At 42.0% G+C, this 15984-nt stretch overlaps 1 protein-coding gene across 2 annotated transcripts in view; it reads left to right on the plus strand.

The window, feature by feature from the left end:
- The window catches only part of CAPN7 (calpain 7), a 106358-nt gene that overhangs the window by 40904 nt on the left and 49470 nt on the right, over positions 1-15984 (plus strand). For both annotated transcript variants that reach the window (XM_073630316.1, XM_073630317.1), the window contains 4 exons: positions 5106-5263; positions 8788-8855; positions 11912-12118; positions 15086-15172. In XM_073630316.1, coding sequence (XP_073486417.1) covers positions 5106-5263; positions 8788-8855; positions 11912-12118; positions 15086-15172 — 520 coding nt within the window. The remainder of the gene's footprint in view (positions 1-5105; positions 5264-8787; positions 8856-11911; positions 12119-15085; positions 15173-15984) is intronic.

Below are 15984 nucleotides of genomic sequence, written 5' to 3' on the forward strand. Positions count from 1 at the left end.
AGCTTAACGATTTGTTCGACATCTGTTGGTAGTATGGAACGAATTTGGTGTTTGAATCTATTTTGGATGACAAGCAAAATGCGGAGTCCCTGTCTCGCACATTAGCATTCAATTTTGAAATTAATCCATCTGAAGAGGTATCCAATCAAGTGGTATGGGAAGCCCATAAGGAGGTTATTAGAGGGTAATTGATTTCAATGGGTACGCCTATTAGAAAAGCGAGACAGAGGGAAATGATAGAGCTTTTAGAGGAAATACATAAACTTGAAATTAAACATAAGGCCCATTTTAAATCCCGGGGATGTGCAGAGATTGGAGAAATTGCAGGTCGATCTAAAGCAGTTTCCTGATCGGGAAAGTTCAAAATTAACTTAGGTATTTCGCCCACCGCTTTTATGAACAAGAGAATAAGGGTGGGAATTTACTGGCCTGACAATTAAAGAAACAACAAGACTTATGCCACATTCACACTTTAAAGGTACGCGACAAACAGATAGTGGATTCCCAAGCAACTGCAGTTGAATTCCATAGGTCTTTGTATTATATGGATCCAGTTTCTACAGGAGCTGCAAAGGATGGATGTACAGAATAGAATTCAGGAATATCTTAAGGCCTCAGTTCTGCAGTCCATCCCGTCTGCAGCCTTGGAAGAAATGGAAAGAGTAATCTCTATGGAGGAGCTAGGTGGAGTGATTGCTGCTTTGCCAATGGGTAAAAGCCCGGGACCTGATGGTTTCATAAATATGTACTATAAAAAGTTTTCCTCAATTTTACTGGCCCCTCTTTGTAGGTACCTTAATTCCATTTCAGTATTAAATCCATTGCCCCCAGAGGCATTGCTGGCCCATGTGACGGTTCTCCCGAAACTGGGGAAGGACCTTCAGCTTTGTGCCAGCTATAGACCCATCTCCCTCCTTAACTCTGACACTAAGCGCCCTTAGATTACAAGATCATATAGTAAAGCTGATTCACCCAGACCAAACAGGATTTATGAAAGGTAGAGAGGCTAGAGATAACACTATTTGAGCCTTGCATGTATTGCACTGGATGCCTAATGGACAGAGTTAAGGGATGACAGCCACTCTGCAACAATCCTTCACTTTTGTTTGGCGTTTTGATCCTATATCCTATTTGGGGATTTATATCTCTCTGGATGCAAAACACCTATATGACCTAAACTATGGACCCTTGATGGTATTTATATTAAAGGACTTGCAGAGATGGAAAAGTTATACTCTGACATGGTTCGGCATGGTAAATGCTCTTAAAATGAGTATAATTCCTAGAATGATTTATGCTTTACATACAGTACCTATAGCACTCCCACAGATATTCTTTAAACTGATACGAAGGGCATTTACGACATTTGTATGGGGAGATCAGCTGGCATATGAGATTTTGAGGAGACCTAAACGGAAGGGGGGAGTGGGGCTTCTGGATAAAGCGACATACTACAGAGCCATGGTCCTGGTGCGTATTATAAACGGGTGTCATGATTCTGTCAGCCATCTTTGGGTGCCTTTGGAAAAGACATTAGCAGGTAGGAACCTGGCGGGAGCCCCCTGGATACTGGCTTCTTATAGGGGTTTATCGGAATGGGTATCACCATTAACAAGAACAACACTATCCATATGGGATAGAATGAATAATACTGGAAAGTTTGCCCCCCCCAATATCCCCTATGACACCATTTTGAGGGATTCCACTGGTTTCCCCTGAGGGGAAGAGAAGAAATTTAAATCAATGGGGAATGGGTGGAAAGGGCAATTGTACAGGAGTGGCCCCACAGGGCAAACTGTTACCCTTGGCAGAGTTCATTTTGACCCTAGGAGAAATTCCAATGGCTAAATGGAGATACGGTCAAATGGCGGATTTGTTTAATAAGTGGAAGCATCAGATAAGGCCAGCGAACTCGCTTACTACTTTTGAATTATGGTGTGCCAATATACCAGAGTCGGGCCACATGTTGTCCCGAATGTAAAAATTAGTTCTGAGTGCCCAGTGTACAACAATTCTCTACTTTATTAGAGAATGGGAAAGAGAGATGGGCCATGATTTTTACATCTGAACAAATTCAAAGATTGATTAGGGCAGCACACCATACTTCAATAAGTTCCCACATATAGGAAATGTCATACAAATATTTGACAAGATGGGACCGTACATCGCTTGGGCTGGCACAGATGTAACCATCAGCAGATGTTAGATGCTGGAGGGGATGTAACCAAAGGAGTTCATTTTTTCATTTATGGTGGTTTTGCCCAAAGATTAAAGCATTCTGGGAGGCAATAGCACAAAAAATTACACTTAGACCTCCAGATTTCTCCCCATTACACTTTCTCTTCCATGGGATGCCATCATCTGCTAGATTCTATAGGAGAAGTGTTACTCCACGTTTGCTAAATGCAACTAAAATACTGATACCCAGATTTTGGAAACAGTCTAGATGTCCCACTATAATGGACTGGAAGAGGGAGGTGAAAAAAACAATGGAAGCAGAGAGATGGGTACATATGGTTAAAGACCAACAGAATACATTTAAAGATACATGGGCAGGATGGCTGTACTACTCCTCAGAAATAGGGGAGGATTAAACCCTAGGGGAGGTAGTGCTGTGGATCAGTCTGAAGGGTGCATCTGGTGAAAGGAAACGGGGGGTGGGGGTGGGGGGTTCTTTGGGAAATACAGTGGAGAGATGATTGATGTCATTAAAATAAGAGAATAATTGGTAGTAATAAATTAGGCATGGGATAGGCAATACTTAATTAAAGCACATAAAGAAGGATGGATTGAAACACTGAAAAGAAGAGCGGAATATATATTTTATTTTAAGAAGTAGAAGGGAGAGGTTACATTGAATATAAGCACTAAATATTATAGAACATGATAATATTAATTTAAAAATCAATCCTTTTTTTTTTTTTTTTTTTTTTTCCCTTTTGTTTTTTTGTTGTTGTTTGACACATGTAATAGGGCGTTGTAAAGCCTCCTTCCTAATTATATATTGAATAATGTGTTGCACAAATTTGAGTTTTGTTTATGAGTAGATATATTGTTGCGGATTTCTTTTTTTTTTTCTCTTTCTGAATATGATAAGATCATGGATCCCATGTATTCCCCCAGGGAAGGGGGGGGGGAGGTACCCAAAGTGGTTCTAAAGACAGAAAGTTTCTTTTAATGTAATGCATTCTCTTCATTAAGGTAGAAAACCTGCATGCAGTTCCCCCCCGCCCCCCCCCCACCCCCCGATCTCCCTCCTCACCCCCCGATCTCCCTCCTCATTGGCTCAGACACAGCAGCAGGAGCCATTCCTGCTGCTCTCAATCACAGCCAGTGAAGAGGGTACAGTGGGCTAGGCTGAGCTGAGCTCTGTGTGTCTAATGGACACACAGAGCAGGGCTTGGGAGTGAGCATGCACGAGAGCCCCCATAGCAAGCGGCAGGAGAAAGCCAGGAGCGCTACAAAATAGTTCCACTCTGATGTTTGGTCAGATGGTGAAGCCCAAAGTAGAGTTTTGCGCACAACTGTGCATGGTAGCTAATCGGCTTTTAACTTCTGCTTGAATAATTAAGCTTTGACAAAAAACTGGAAGCTGATATTTTTTTCTATGCAGAGCTGCACCAGATTTTGCACTCTTCGGTTTTAGTAAATTAACCCCATTCTCTCATCATATTCGAGCTGTTGCATCACTGCAATGAATTTCTTGTATTGTGGTGCAATTTGTCTCTCTGTTTTGGGATTCTCACCTTGGCATCTATAACTTGGTGCTTTTTATAGCAGAAAAAAGACATACAGTAATGATATATGCCCTTCTTTTTGTGCTGAAAACCAATAATAGTGCAAAAACACTACACTCATTAACAAATGAGGTGGGGGGGGGGGGGGGTCATCAGTGATGACCATAAGTGGTTGATGTGTGAATTACCGTATATACTCGAGTATAGGTTAATCCGAATATAAGCCGAGGCCCCTAATTTACCACAAAAAAAACTGGGAAAACTTATTGACCCGAGTATAAGCTGAGGGTGAGAAATGCAGCAGCTGCTGTAAGTGGAAAAGAGGGTCAACAATGCCCATCTGCAGCTGCATGCCTCCCTATGTCCTGTGCATGCCTCCCTGTGTCCTGTGCATGCCTCCCTGTGTCCTGTGCATGCCTCCCTGTGTCCTGTGCATGCCTCCCTGTGTCCTGTGCATGCCTCCCTGTGTCCTGTGCATGCCTCCCTGTGTCCTGTGCATGCCTCCCTATGTCCTGTGCATGCCTCCCTGTGTCCTGTGCATGCCTCCCTGTGTCCTGTGCATGCCTCCCTGTGTCCTGTGCATGCCTCCCTGTGTCCTGTGCATGCCTCCCTGTGTCCTGTGCATGCCTCCCTGTGTCCTGTGCATGCCTCCCTGTGTCCTGTGCATGCCTCCCTGTGTCCTGTGCCACCCTGTGTCCTGTGCATGCCTCCCTGTGTCCTGTGCATGTGTCCTGTGCATGCCTCCCTGTGTCCTGTGCATGCCTCCCTGTGCCAATCTGCAGCCTCTGTGTGCCCATCTGCAGCCACTGTTGCCACCATTGCGCTGATCAGCATGTCATAAAAACATACGGCGGCCATTCCAGTGTTCAAAAGCCGCGCCTCCTCCTCCTCTGTGATAGGTAGAACACTCAATTTCCCAGCAGTCAGTGTTCAGCCTATCACGGACATCCGCTCATCCTCGTCCGTGGTATGAGGAAGAGCGGATGTCCGTGATAGGCTGAACACTGACTGCTGGGAAATTGAGTGTTCTGCCTATCACAGATGAGGAGGAGGCTCGGCGTTTGAACACCGGAATGGCCGCCGTATGTTTTTATGACACTCTGGCCGCCGTCTGACATCACACACTGATCAGTTAGGCAGACGGCACTTTCAGCCTAAAAAAAGGGCTGAAAATCTCGGCTTATACTCGAGTATATACGGTATTTCCAATTTTCATTTTCATTTTTTTATGATGCACATTAGGAAATCGTGGTGGTCTTTGTTTGCCTCTTTCTTCAATAACACTCTCATTATAATTATTGGCATATTTAAATATGCTTCTTGTATAACAGTATCTTATAATACATTTACTTTTTTTTTTTCTTTTAGTTCAAGCTCAGAACATTGAAACCCTAAAATCTAAACAGCAACTGGACTTGGAACGAGCCCACTTCCTTGTGACACAGGCATTTGAAGAAGATGATAAAGGAAATGCAGAAGAAGCCATTGAGCTATATTCAGAGGCAGTTGAGCTCTGTTTGAATACAGTAAGTAAATCTTTAGGAATTCCTCACTCAGAACATTGTGCTGCTTAGAGAAAAGTCCCAGCAGGGTGTGTTCATTGTTAGCACTTTTTCTTCAATACTGAAGATAATTGCTGAAGTGCACTTTGTTGTTTTTCGTAACATTATAGATTCTGACCGCTGGGGTGCACAGTCTGTTTTAAGGGTCCATTTACTTTCAGATATGCAAATATTCCTATTGGGTATAGACTCATTTAGGATTCTAGGAACATTGGCAAATGTCTATCTGTCATTAGACACAGTATTAATCTGGCACTTTACCTAACAATTTACACCTACAGGTGCCTGTACACAGTTCCTTTTGTGTGTGCCCCAGGAGTCTCAAAACTCAGGGTGTTCTATGACCAGGACTCAGAAAGTTGTACTTTGGCCCATTCCCTTCACCTTGTAAACCTCCCATATAGATCAGTTAAACCACCCATCACATTTATCAACCAATGTTGAGGTGGGGGAAGACATGGGCCAGAACCTTTCTAGTCTGGATAATAGGAAATGTATTAACAAATACACCATATTGCCAAAAGTATTGGGACGACTGCCTTTACACGCACATGAACTTTAATGGCACCCCAGTCTTAGTCCGTAGGGTTCAATATTGAGCTGGACCACCCGTTTGCAGCTATAACAGCTTCAGCTCTTCTGGGAAGGCTGTCCACAAGATTTAGGAGTGTGTCTATGAGAATGTTTGACCATTCTCCAGAAGCGCATTTTGTGAGGTCAAGCACTGATGTTAGATGAGAAGGCCTGGTTCGCAGTCTCCACTCTAATTCATCCCAAAGGTGTTTGATCGGGTTGAGGTCAGGACTCTGTGCAGGCCAGTCAAGTTCATCCACCTCAAACTTGCTCATCCATGTCTTTATGGACCTTGCTTTGTGCACTGGTGTGCAGTCATGTTGGAACAAGGGGCCATCCCCAAACTGTTCCCACAAAGTTGGGAGCATGAAATTGTCCAAAATGTCTTGATATGCTGATGCCTTAAGAGTTCCCTTCACTGGAACTAAGGAGCCAAGCCTAACCCCTGAAAAAACAACCCCACACCACAATCCCCCTCTTCACCAAATGATTTGGAGGGGTGACCCAATACTTTTGGCAATATAGTGTGGATGAGCGAGTTTGGGGTGGAGGAACTTGACTAGCCTGTACAGAGTCCTGACCTCAACCTGATAGAACACCTTTGGGATGGATTAGAGCGGAGACTGCGAGCCAGGCCTTCTCATCCAACATCAGTGCTTGACCTTACAAATGCACTTCTGGAAGAATGGTCAAACTTTTCCATAGACACACTCCTACACCTTGTGGACAGCCTTCCCAGAAGAGTTCAAGCTGTTATATAGCTGCAAAGGGTGGGCCAACTCAATATTGAACCCTACAGACCAAGACTAGGATGCCATTAAAGTTCATGTACGTGTATCTAAATGCATCTCGCATTGGAAATTGGCTCAAAAACGTTCACATAAGTGGTACTATACTCATAAACTGGCCAAGATTTCCCCAGATCACTCTCCACTTTGCTGGAGGCAATGTTGTCACAGTGGGACACTAGTGCATATTTGGTGACATTGTTAGTAGTTAAAGTGCTTTTTGGTGTGAAGTATTTAACCTAATTTCCTCTGTTGCCCATATCACCTGTACACCTGATCCTAAACTGGCTCTTCTAGGTATAGGTATTGAACAGTGGCCTCTTTCATTTCAAACATTTATCGCCCACACATTTATTGCAGCCAGGCTCTCCATTGCAAAATTGTGGAAAGATGAAAAACCTCCTATTCTGGCAACAGTAGTTACTCTTCTGAATAATAATGCCATGCAGGAATTTCTTTTTGCTAAAGCACATTATAAAGAAACCACCTTTTTGAGGCATTTGACCCCCTGGCTGCAAGACTGCAGATCCATTTCCCTCACCTGAGCTCAATTTAAGGCATCCCATAAGGTATCAATGATCTCTCAGCCTACCTACCTTGATAGACTGTATTCTTAGATGATTCCAGGTACAACCACACACATCGTTATTGTACAAAAAGGGCCCTTGAGGGTTATAGTAACAGTAGTACCTTAACTATAACATAGCCTTCTGCTTCTTTACATATGATGCCTATTGTACTAACCTGAACCTCGTTCGCCTATATGTCTAATATGTATACATACTCTTGTTTTACATACTATTAATACTGCAATTACTTACTACTGTTAAATTGTTATGTCATCTGTAAATATTCAACAAAGAGATGGAGTATAAAAGAAAAAAAAAAAAAAGTTAATGTGCGTGTAAGGGCAGGCGCCCCAATACTTTTGGCAATATAGTGAATGTTTCAGTTGCAGTTAACTACATGTTCAAACTTCTAAATACTTCTAGTGTCCAATTACCCAATTTCTCAAGTCACTGGCAGATACTACAAGCCATTGCAGGCTATGGAATTCATTTTCATAGTGAATATGTGTCACAGAATTTTGGAAGTATTTGTGTTGCATTTTTTACAAAGTAAATTTACAAATTTAAAGATCGTTCAGAGTAATAGAAGTATGCTAGAAATTATTGAAATACAATGTGTAGATGAATATACCATTTTACATTTTGACCATAGATAGGCCTTAAGGGTCGGTTCACACTGCTGCGATGTGAGAACCCGTTCAAATCCAGTATGGGTTTCTGTATCGCATGTCACCTGCTGGCGGTTTACATTGCCCTATGTGAACCGCTGCAGGTGTCAATAGAAAGTTAATAACACCCCCAGATGGGTTCGCATATCGCAAGGCAAACTGTCAATTCAGACAGGAATCGGATTGCATGGATGTGAACACCCCTGCGATCTGATTCTTCTGCAGACCAAAAAAAGGGTCCTGCACGATTTTGGTCCGAATGCATTTTGCATCGCACAGACATCGCCTGTGATTTGCACAGCAGTGCGGTACGAATCACATTGCGCTGGTGTGAACTGGCACTAAGTGTTAGTAAAAGGGTAAAGAACTCTGGGTAAATGTTTGCACTCATTGAAGGACAAATCATTCTCAGGAAATTAAGGCAATGTGTGGCCAGTGATCTGTCACCAAACATATAGTCTGGGAATTTGGTCATGTAAAGTGTGTAAACAAGAAGGCCTGTACCGCATACAAATCGATATTTAGAAGTATAATTTTATGTGCCATGTTGCTCCTACATTGGCCTTCTCACACTTTTTTTAAATTTAATTTTCTAATTATTGTTGTGCATATATATGCTGTATGGGGTATATCTACTTTATGTTCAAATAGTGTCCTGAATAGACATAGCACAGGTTTACTTTAGGGTGAACACTGCAGTGATTCGAAGTATGTGTTCGCTGATAGTACACTATTCTTTCCTGAGCTCATCCCCTAGAACCAGAGAAAGAAAAAGTCACGTCAAGGCCTGGATGTAATGATACTTCATTCCTTTTGTCATTTGACCTTTTTAAAGGTTGGGCAATCCAGGAAATACTGCTTCAATATGTTTTTTTTTTTTTTTTTTTTAGTCTAATGAAACTACAGATCAAAACCTACAAACAAAGTTGAAGCAGCTGGCTCGGCAAGCACTGGACAGGTGAGTAAAATATTTCCTGTATTTTTTAAGTAACATACATCTCACTGTAGCAGATTTTTAACCAAAGTGTGGGCATTTCTTCAACCAGGTACCCTGGTTGTAAAGGTACTTGTTTGTTATTTTAAGAAAAAAACTTTTTTTTATACTTACCTGCCCTGTGCTATGGTATGGCACAAAGCAGCCCCAAGTCTCCACTTCTGTGTCTGTCCCATAGCAAGTGCTTGCTATGGGGCAGACATGCATGCTCAATCCCGTGCCATTCTTTGTGCGTCTATTGGCACACACACACAGTGCGGCTTGGCCCCATCCTCTGCTCTCTGCTTGCAAAATTTGATTAACAGCAGCAGGAGCCAATAGCTCCCACTTCTTCCTTCATGTTCTGAGAGTAAAGAGTGAGAGCAGAGCTGCTGCTCTTGGGCACTGCGCTGAATCGAGTTCGGGCTCAAGTAAGTATTTTAAGGGGGGCTGAGGGGAGCTCACATTAAAAGATTTTTTTTTAGCTGAATGCAGAGAATGAATTCGGGTAAAAAAATAGTTTGCCTTTAGAACCACTTTAAGCTAAAGTGACCAGATTTCCAAAATGAAATCCGGGGACACTCTATGGACCATGGGCAATTTTATTCAGGGTGGGGCTGAGGTAGAGCAAGGGGCGGGGGATAATGGCAGCATGCAAAGCATATACTACACCACATGTTGGGTGTGACTTACAGCAGGAGTGGCTTAAAGGGGTATGGTTTAATAACGCCTAAGCCTACTTTGCTTTGAGTCAAGAGTACAAAAAATACACAGTGTGAGTGTGAAGGCCAAAAGTAAGTAAAGCACAGAGTGCCCCCGAAACTAAAACTCCTCCCAATGCACCCCCTCCCCCCCTTCCATGACAAAACCACCTTTGTAACAAAATCCCTACTCCCTGAATTGTGTTCACCAGACTGTGGCATTGCACCACTATCTACTGGTGGGTTCCCTTCCCTGATCTCCAGGGGTAGCAACTGTACAGCTGCAGATGGCACCATATACTTGCAGGATGGAGAGAAGTCTGTGACATCAGATGGAGCATATCACCTCTCCAGCACTCCCATTCCTTCCTCTGCACAGGCAATCACCAACACACTTATGTGACAGCTCATGTCACATGAGCGTGTCGCATTTAGGGCTGCCAGCGTTTTTACTGTGCGGCACTGCACTATTTTAACTGACAATTGCGCGGTTATGCAACACTGTACCCATAAATTTATATAATTTTTTTCACGCAAATGGAGCTGCTTTCTTTTGGTGGTATTTAACCACCTCCTGGGTTTTTTATTTTATTTTCTATTATATAAACAAAAAAAGACTGACAGTTTATGGCCTCTTTCACACGGATGATCCGTATGTCCGTTTTTCATCCATCCGTTTTCGGATGAAAAACGGACATACAGTCATCCCTATGGAGCGTCGGATGTCAGCGGTGACATGTCCGCTGACATCCGACCCCGCTCCGATCCGAAAAGTGTAACGGAGGAAAAACCTACTTTTCCCTCCGTTTTCGGATCGGATCGGATGACGACGGACACTACGGACCGTCATCATCCGATCCCCCCATAGGGGAGAGCGGCGCTCTGACAGGTCCGTCGCTGCACAGCGTGCAGCGATGCACCTGTCATCTTCCTGCTCAGCGGGGATCGGCGGAGCGATCCCCGCTGAGCCAGCGTGTGTTCACGGGGCAGATCATGACTGATCTGCCCCGTGTGAAAGAGGCCTTAAAAGAAAAAACAATATTTTTTACTTTTTTCTATAAAACATATCCAATAATAAAAAAAAAAAATCAAATCTCTTAATACATTTTAGCCAAAATGTATTCTGCTACATGTCTTTAGTAAAAAAAATCCCAATAGGTTTATATTGATTGGTTTGTGTGACAGTTATAGCATTTACATACTTGAGATATATACTGGGAGTTTTATTTTTATACTAGTGTAGCAATAACTCTTGGTGGAGCTGCTGGTTTAAAGCGGGCCTGTCCACTTATCTCTTTACCTTTCTTAAATTGTTCAATCCCCTTGGCACAGCTGTAGTGCAGTGTTGTAATGGTATGAGTATTGATTTTAAACCACAATGTACACTTATGTTTATATTTACCTCTACTTGGGTGTCTGTAGCTCCACCTGCAGGAGAAATAACAACACTGCACACAAACTTCAGTAATAACCAAAAATTATTTCTTTCTTTGTGTAAATGATATTTTTATGTAAAAGGTTATTACAAGGACTACACTATCACACCAACGTAGTGCAATAGTATAGTAAATAGTTATGACAATTGGTAACATACACAAATATACCTAATTATATATATCTATACCAGGGAGCTCCCCCTGCTCTAAACTGTAAAGTCACTATCCTTGGTAACTAAATGCAGGGCCCTGCAATAAAAGAGATAGTCCAGACGTCTTCAGTCTTCGCTAGCTTTTGTAATTATAATCCACATCCTCCTGGGTGTTGCACAGTGTAATGTAATACACTAAGGCAATTATAATCCAGCAGATTGACTAAGTGTTCTTATATGAAGAAGACAAACCTTTATTAAGAGAAATGAATAAACCATGCACAACACCAATTCAAATTAAGTTAGCTGTCATTTGAAATGCACCTTTTTTGGTGCACTCATGTATGTGATTTTTACATCTTGCTGAGCCAGGGCTGTAAAGTGGCAAACTTATAGGGTTTGAGCCATTCTTGTTGTTGGACGTCTAACCCTGCCTAATGCCTTTTAACTTGTAGTTTCCTATTTTGAAACATGTTGATCCAAGAACAACACTGTACCACTGCTACTTTAATCTTGGACTGTAGCACACCAGAAGAGCCCCTATCCTTTCCACTTTCACAGCCGTTGACAGTTTTAACATTACTTACTATGCCGTCAGGATCATTATAAACCAGCTGGGTGTGTTAATAACAAAATAGTATTTACCTTTAATTGTTGTGTTGTGTTGGCTGATATTTCCTGTATATTATTTAAATGATGACCATGTATAATTGTTTTTGTTTTCATAAGTATTGCTTTTTTTGTGTAATTAGGGCAGAATCCTTAAAGGAATCTATGTCCAAGTCTTCTGTTAAAGACAAGATATCTGCCCCCAAGTCAAGCCAGCCAGCAAGACCGTACCTTCCTCTGGGTCAAGACTTCAGCCTAAATGATAAATCATCATCTGTCAAACCTAACCTGACCCAGAGTAGTGAGCCAGCTCGCCAAAGATACACATCAGAGGAGATCGAAGTGCTTAGGTACAATCTCATTGCCTGGTTAACATTATTCACAGACATATGAAGGTGTTTGCCACATTCCCGAAACAACATCTTTCTCATGAAAAGCCAAAAACAGAAACAACTTCATATATAATTGGGGCTAAGATCATTTGGGTGGTGGCTGAAAAGTGCTCACTGCACCGTTAGATTTTTTTTTGGGTGAGATTTGTCTGTAAAAGATTTTAATACAATGTCTTTCTTAAACTCACCACAATCTGATCTTCCGATTGCCTTTAGATTTATCAACAACTATGTATTAAAGGGCTCATCTAAATAATATTCAGTTCATATCTACAGAAGTAGGCCTTCTAAATGAGATTGTAAGGTCAAATGTATGTGGCCAGTTTTACACAAATTAAGGTTTGACAAAAAATTTGTGTAATCTCTCTTTACAGTTTGTATGGTAGATTAAAGTTGGTCCTGTACAGGCAAAATTTCCAGGTAAAATAGTGGATGGTAAGAGATGTACTTACCATCACTATGATTGGTCCACCAATAGGTCCCACTAATGTTTTAATGCAGCACACATGAAAAAAGGACTATTACCTTTTTTTTGGAGAAAGGAAACCACTAATTGACGAAAGATGTTGTCACTAGAGATGGGCTTGAGCGTGTTCGGGATCCTAGTCCCAATCTACCTGCCCGATCCCGCAAGGAAGCCTACACTGCACACCGCTAATCACAGGTAGTGAGACATTTCAGACCGGGAAATGTCTCGCTGCCTGGGATTAGTGGTGTGCAGTGTCAGCTTCCTGGCGGGATCGGGCAGGTAGGTTGGGACTAGGATCCCGAACACGCCCGAGCCCAACTCTGTTTGTCACATTGGTAAAACATATACTAATGCTATACAGATCATGGAATAAACATGACTTTTCTGTTTCATTGTGCAGCAGGCTGTAGCTTTCATTTACTGTAAAAATGTAAAATAACCCCTTTAGGTAGCACTCCCACTCTCTGAGATACGCAGAATGACCTCAATAAGTGCTCTGAAATGGCCCATCCCCATATCTGGACTACAGAAACAGGCAATACCGTTTGTTAAAATCTTTCTAATGTATCCAAAATAAAAATAAGGCAGTCTCCGAGTTACAAACAGCCAACTAACATATGACTCCTACTTACAAATGGAGGGAGACAACAGGAAGTGAAAGGAAACTACCCCTAGGAAGGAAAATTCACTCCAGTAATGCCGCGTACACACGATCGGACATTCCTACAACAAAATCCATGTTTTTTTTTCCAACGAATGTTGGCTCAAACTTGTCTTGCATACACACGGTCCCACAAATCTTTTCGGTTATTCCGAACGTCAAGAACGCAGTGACGTACAACACATATGACGAGCCGAGAAAAATGAAGTTCAATAGCCAGTGCGGCTCTTCTGCTTGATTCCGAGCATGCGTGGAACTTTGTGCGTCGGAATTGTGTACACACGATCGGAGTTTACGACAACGATTTTTTTTGTCGGAAAATTTGAGGTCCAGATCTCAAATTTTGTGTGACAGAAATTACGATGGAAAATGTCCGATGGAGCCTACACACAGTCGGAATTTCCGACAACAAGCTCCCATCGGACATTTTCCGTCGGAAAATCCGACCGTGTGTACGGGGCATAAGAGTTATCATGGGAAAAGGTGTCTCCATTGAAGCTTTATCACCAATCCTTGTTTCCACAACAACCCAACATTTTCAAAATCCAGTTGTCACATGTACAGAAAGTGAGGTGAAATACTTTTTTTGGCTGGAGTTACACTGAAAAAATGTACCTATTCCAATTAACATACAAATTCAACTTTAGGAACATACCTACAGAACCTTGTTTGTAACCCGGGGACTGCCTGTAATTGGTTTGATAATACAGATATCTAGACACGTTTTTATCTCATGTCGGGTGGCACTCATGAAAGAATTTGCATACCAAATAATCCATTTAATACCACAAATGCTGCATAACAAATATGAAAGATTACATTTTATTGTTAGAAAACCTAAAAACATTAAAATTAAGTGCAATATCGTGCATACATATATAATAATAAATTCATGCAATTCCATCTATCTCCACATAAATTCTATATTTGCATCAATAATGTATTCAAATGTGGCATGTATAACAAGAACATATGGCAAGATCACCCATTAGGATTAATTATATTACTACAAAATGGCACAAAAATCCAATTTTGTAAATCCTATTACTGCAGAAATTGCACAGAAGTACTGAGCCAGTCTCCTAATGAATACAGTTGAGCTGAAAAAGATGGCTTTATTTTTCCTGTACTAAACTAGTTTTCACTTTAAAGGAAAAGTTCAGCTTTTGAACATGTTACATGTTCCACCCAATTGTAGGGTGGAACATGTAACATTGTCCAGCATCTGCAGCCTCTCCCCCCTCCTTGTGACAAATTGAAAACCGCGTGGCTGTGCGGGGCTCTGCCCACACGAATGCCTCATTCATTCACAGTTTCCTATGAATTAATGCCTACAATTACCGTCAGCCGTTGCGGCTGACAGCTTGTAGTTCTGATGAGCACTCTCTTAGTCCATTAATCTTCCTGCACGCAGGTAACTGCCTGTCTGTACAAGCAGACAGCTATGCTGAGAGTCTGCAGAAGCCAGAGATGGCACCCGCAATCTGCTCTGATCGTGGGTGCAATGCTCTGTCTCTACAGGCTCCTTAGAAAAAAAATAAACGCACATTTTTTTACCTGCAAAAAATATGCTTTTATCCTTTTTTTTTTTTTTTTTTCAAAGGGGGAACTTATACTTTAATTTTAGGAAATTTCTGCAGCCAATAATCACTTCCAAAACTTGAATGTGTTTGTTATCTTTCAGAGCTAACACATACACTTCATGAGTGCTAGAACCACTTGCATTATTGGTGATTATCAGGCTGGTAGTATATTTACTTCCTTCCCACACTAACATTCTTCTTGCTGCTTGCAGAAAAACCTCAAAGATCAACGGGATTGAATATGTGCCATTTATGAGTGTCGACCTCAAGGAACGGTTTGCCTTTCCCATGCCATACTCGTAAGTATATCTTTTTGGATAACAAAATGGTTAGAAAAAGGCTGGAATGATCTTGAAAACATAGAAAAATAATGGCTTGGTTGGGGTGACCTTAATCACCTCCAAGCAGGAACAATTACTGCCCGAGCCATGAAACCAAAAGCTTTTGTCAACATACTACTCAGTCTTACTGCATACTACTACCAAAAGACTTGCCCTGACTAAAGCGCAGTGGCAGGGGGACCTCCTAGATCTGTCAGAGGAAGCTTGGCAGGGTATCTTAGCCCCCCCCCTATAATATCTCGCAACAATAAACCTTTAGGCCACTTTCACACTGAGGCACTTTACAGGCGTTTTAACGCTACAAATAGAGCCTGCAAAGTGCCTCTCCTGTTACTCCAGTGTAAAAGCCTGAGTGCTTTCACACTGGAGCGGTGCGCTTGCGGGCCTGTATACACCGCTCCTAAAACGCCTTGCCCATTTGAAATGAATAGGCAGCGCTGCCGAAGTGCCTGCAAAGCGATTTGGCAGCGGCGCCTTGCGGGTGCCATTGACTCCTTCGGCCGCTAGCGGGCGGGTTAAAAGCGCCGCTAAAATGATGGTAAAACTAGCGGCGCTTTACTGCCTACGCCTTCACCACCTGTGTGGAAAGTAGCCATAAAGTTAAAATATTTCCACACCCTATCAAATATTTAAAATGGGCAATTTACCTGCACTGACTTGTTTTAAATGCCTAGTATACTCAGGCATATTCATTCATGTTACCTGGAACTTCCTGCAATATGAATCTTGTGGTCTGAGATGTTTTTACTATAAATATAATGTTCAGACTG

This window comes from Aquarana catesbeiana, linkage group LG05 (genome assembly GCF_042186555.1).
Source record: "Aquarana catesbeiana isolate 2022-GZ linkage group LG05, ASM4218655v1, whole genome shotgun sequence".
NCBI classification, from domain to species: domain Eukaryota; kingdom Metazoa; phylum Chordata; class Amphibia; order Anura; family Ranidae; genus Aquarana; species Aquarana catesbeiana.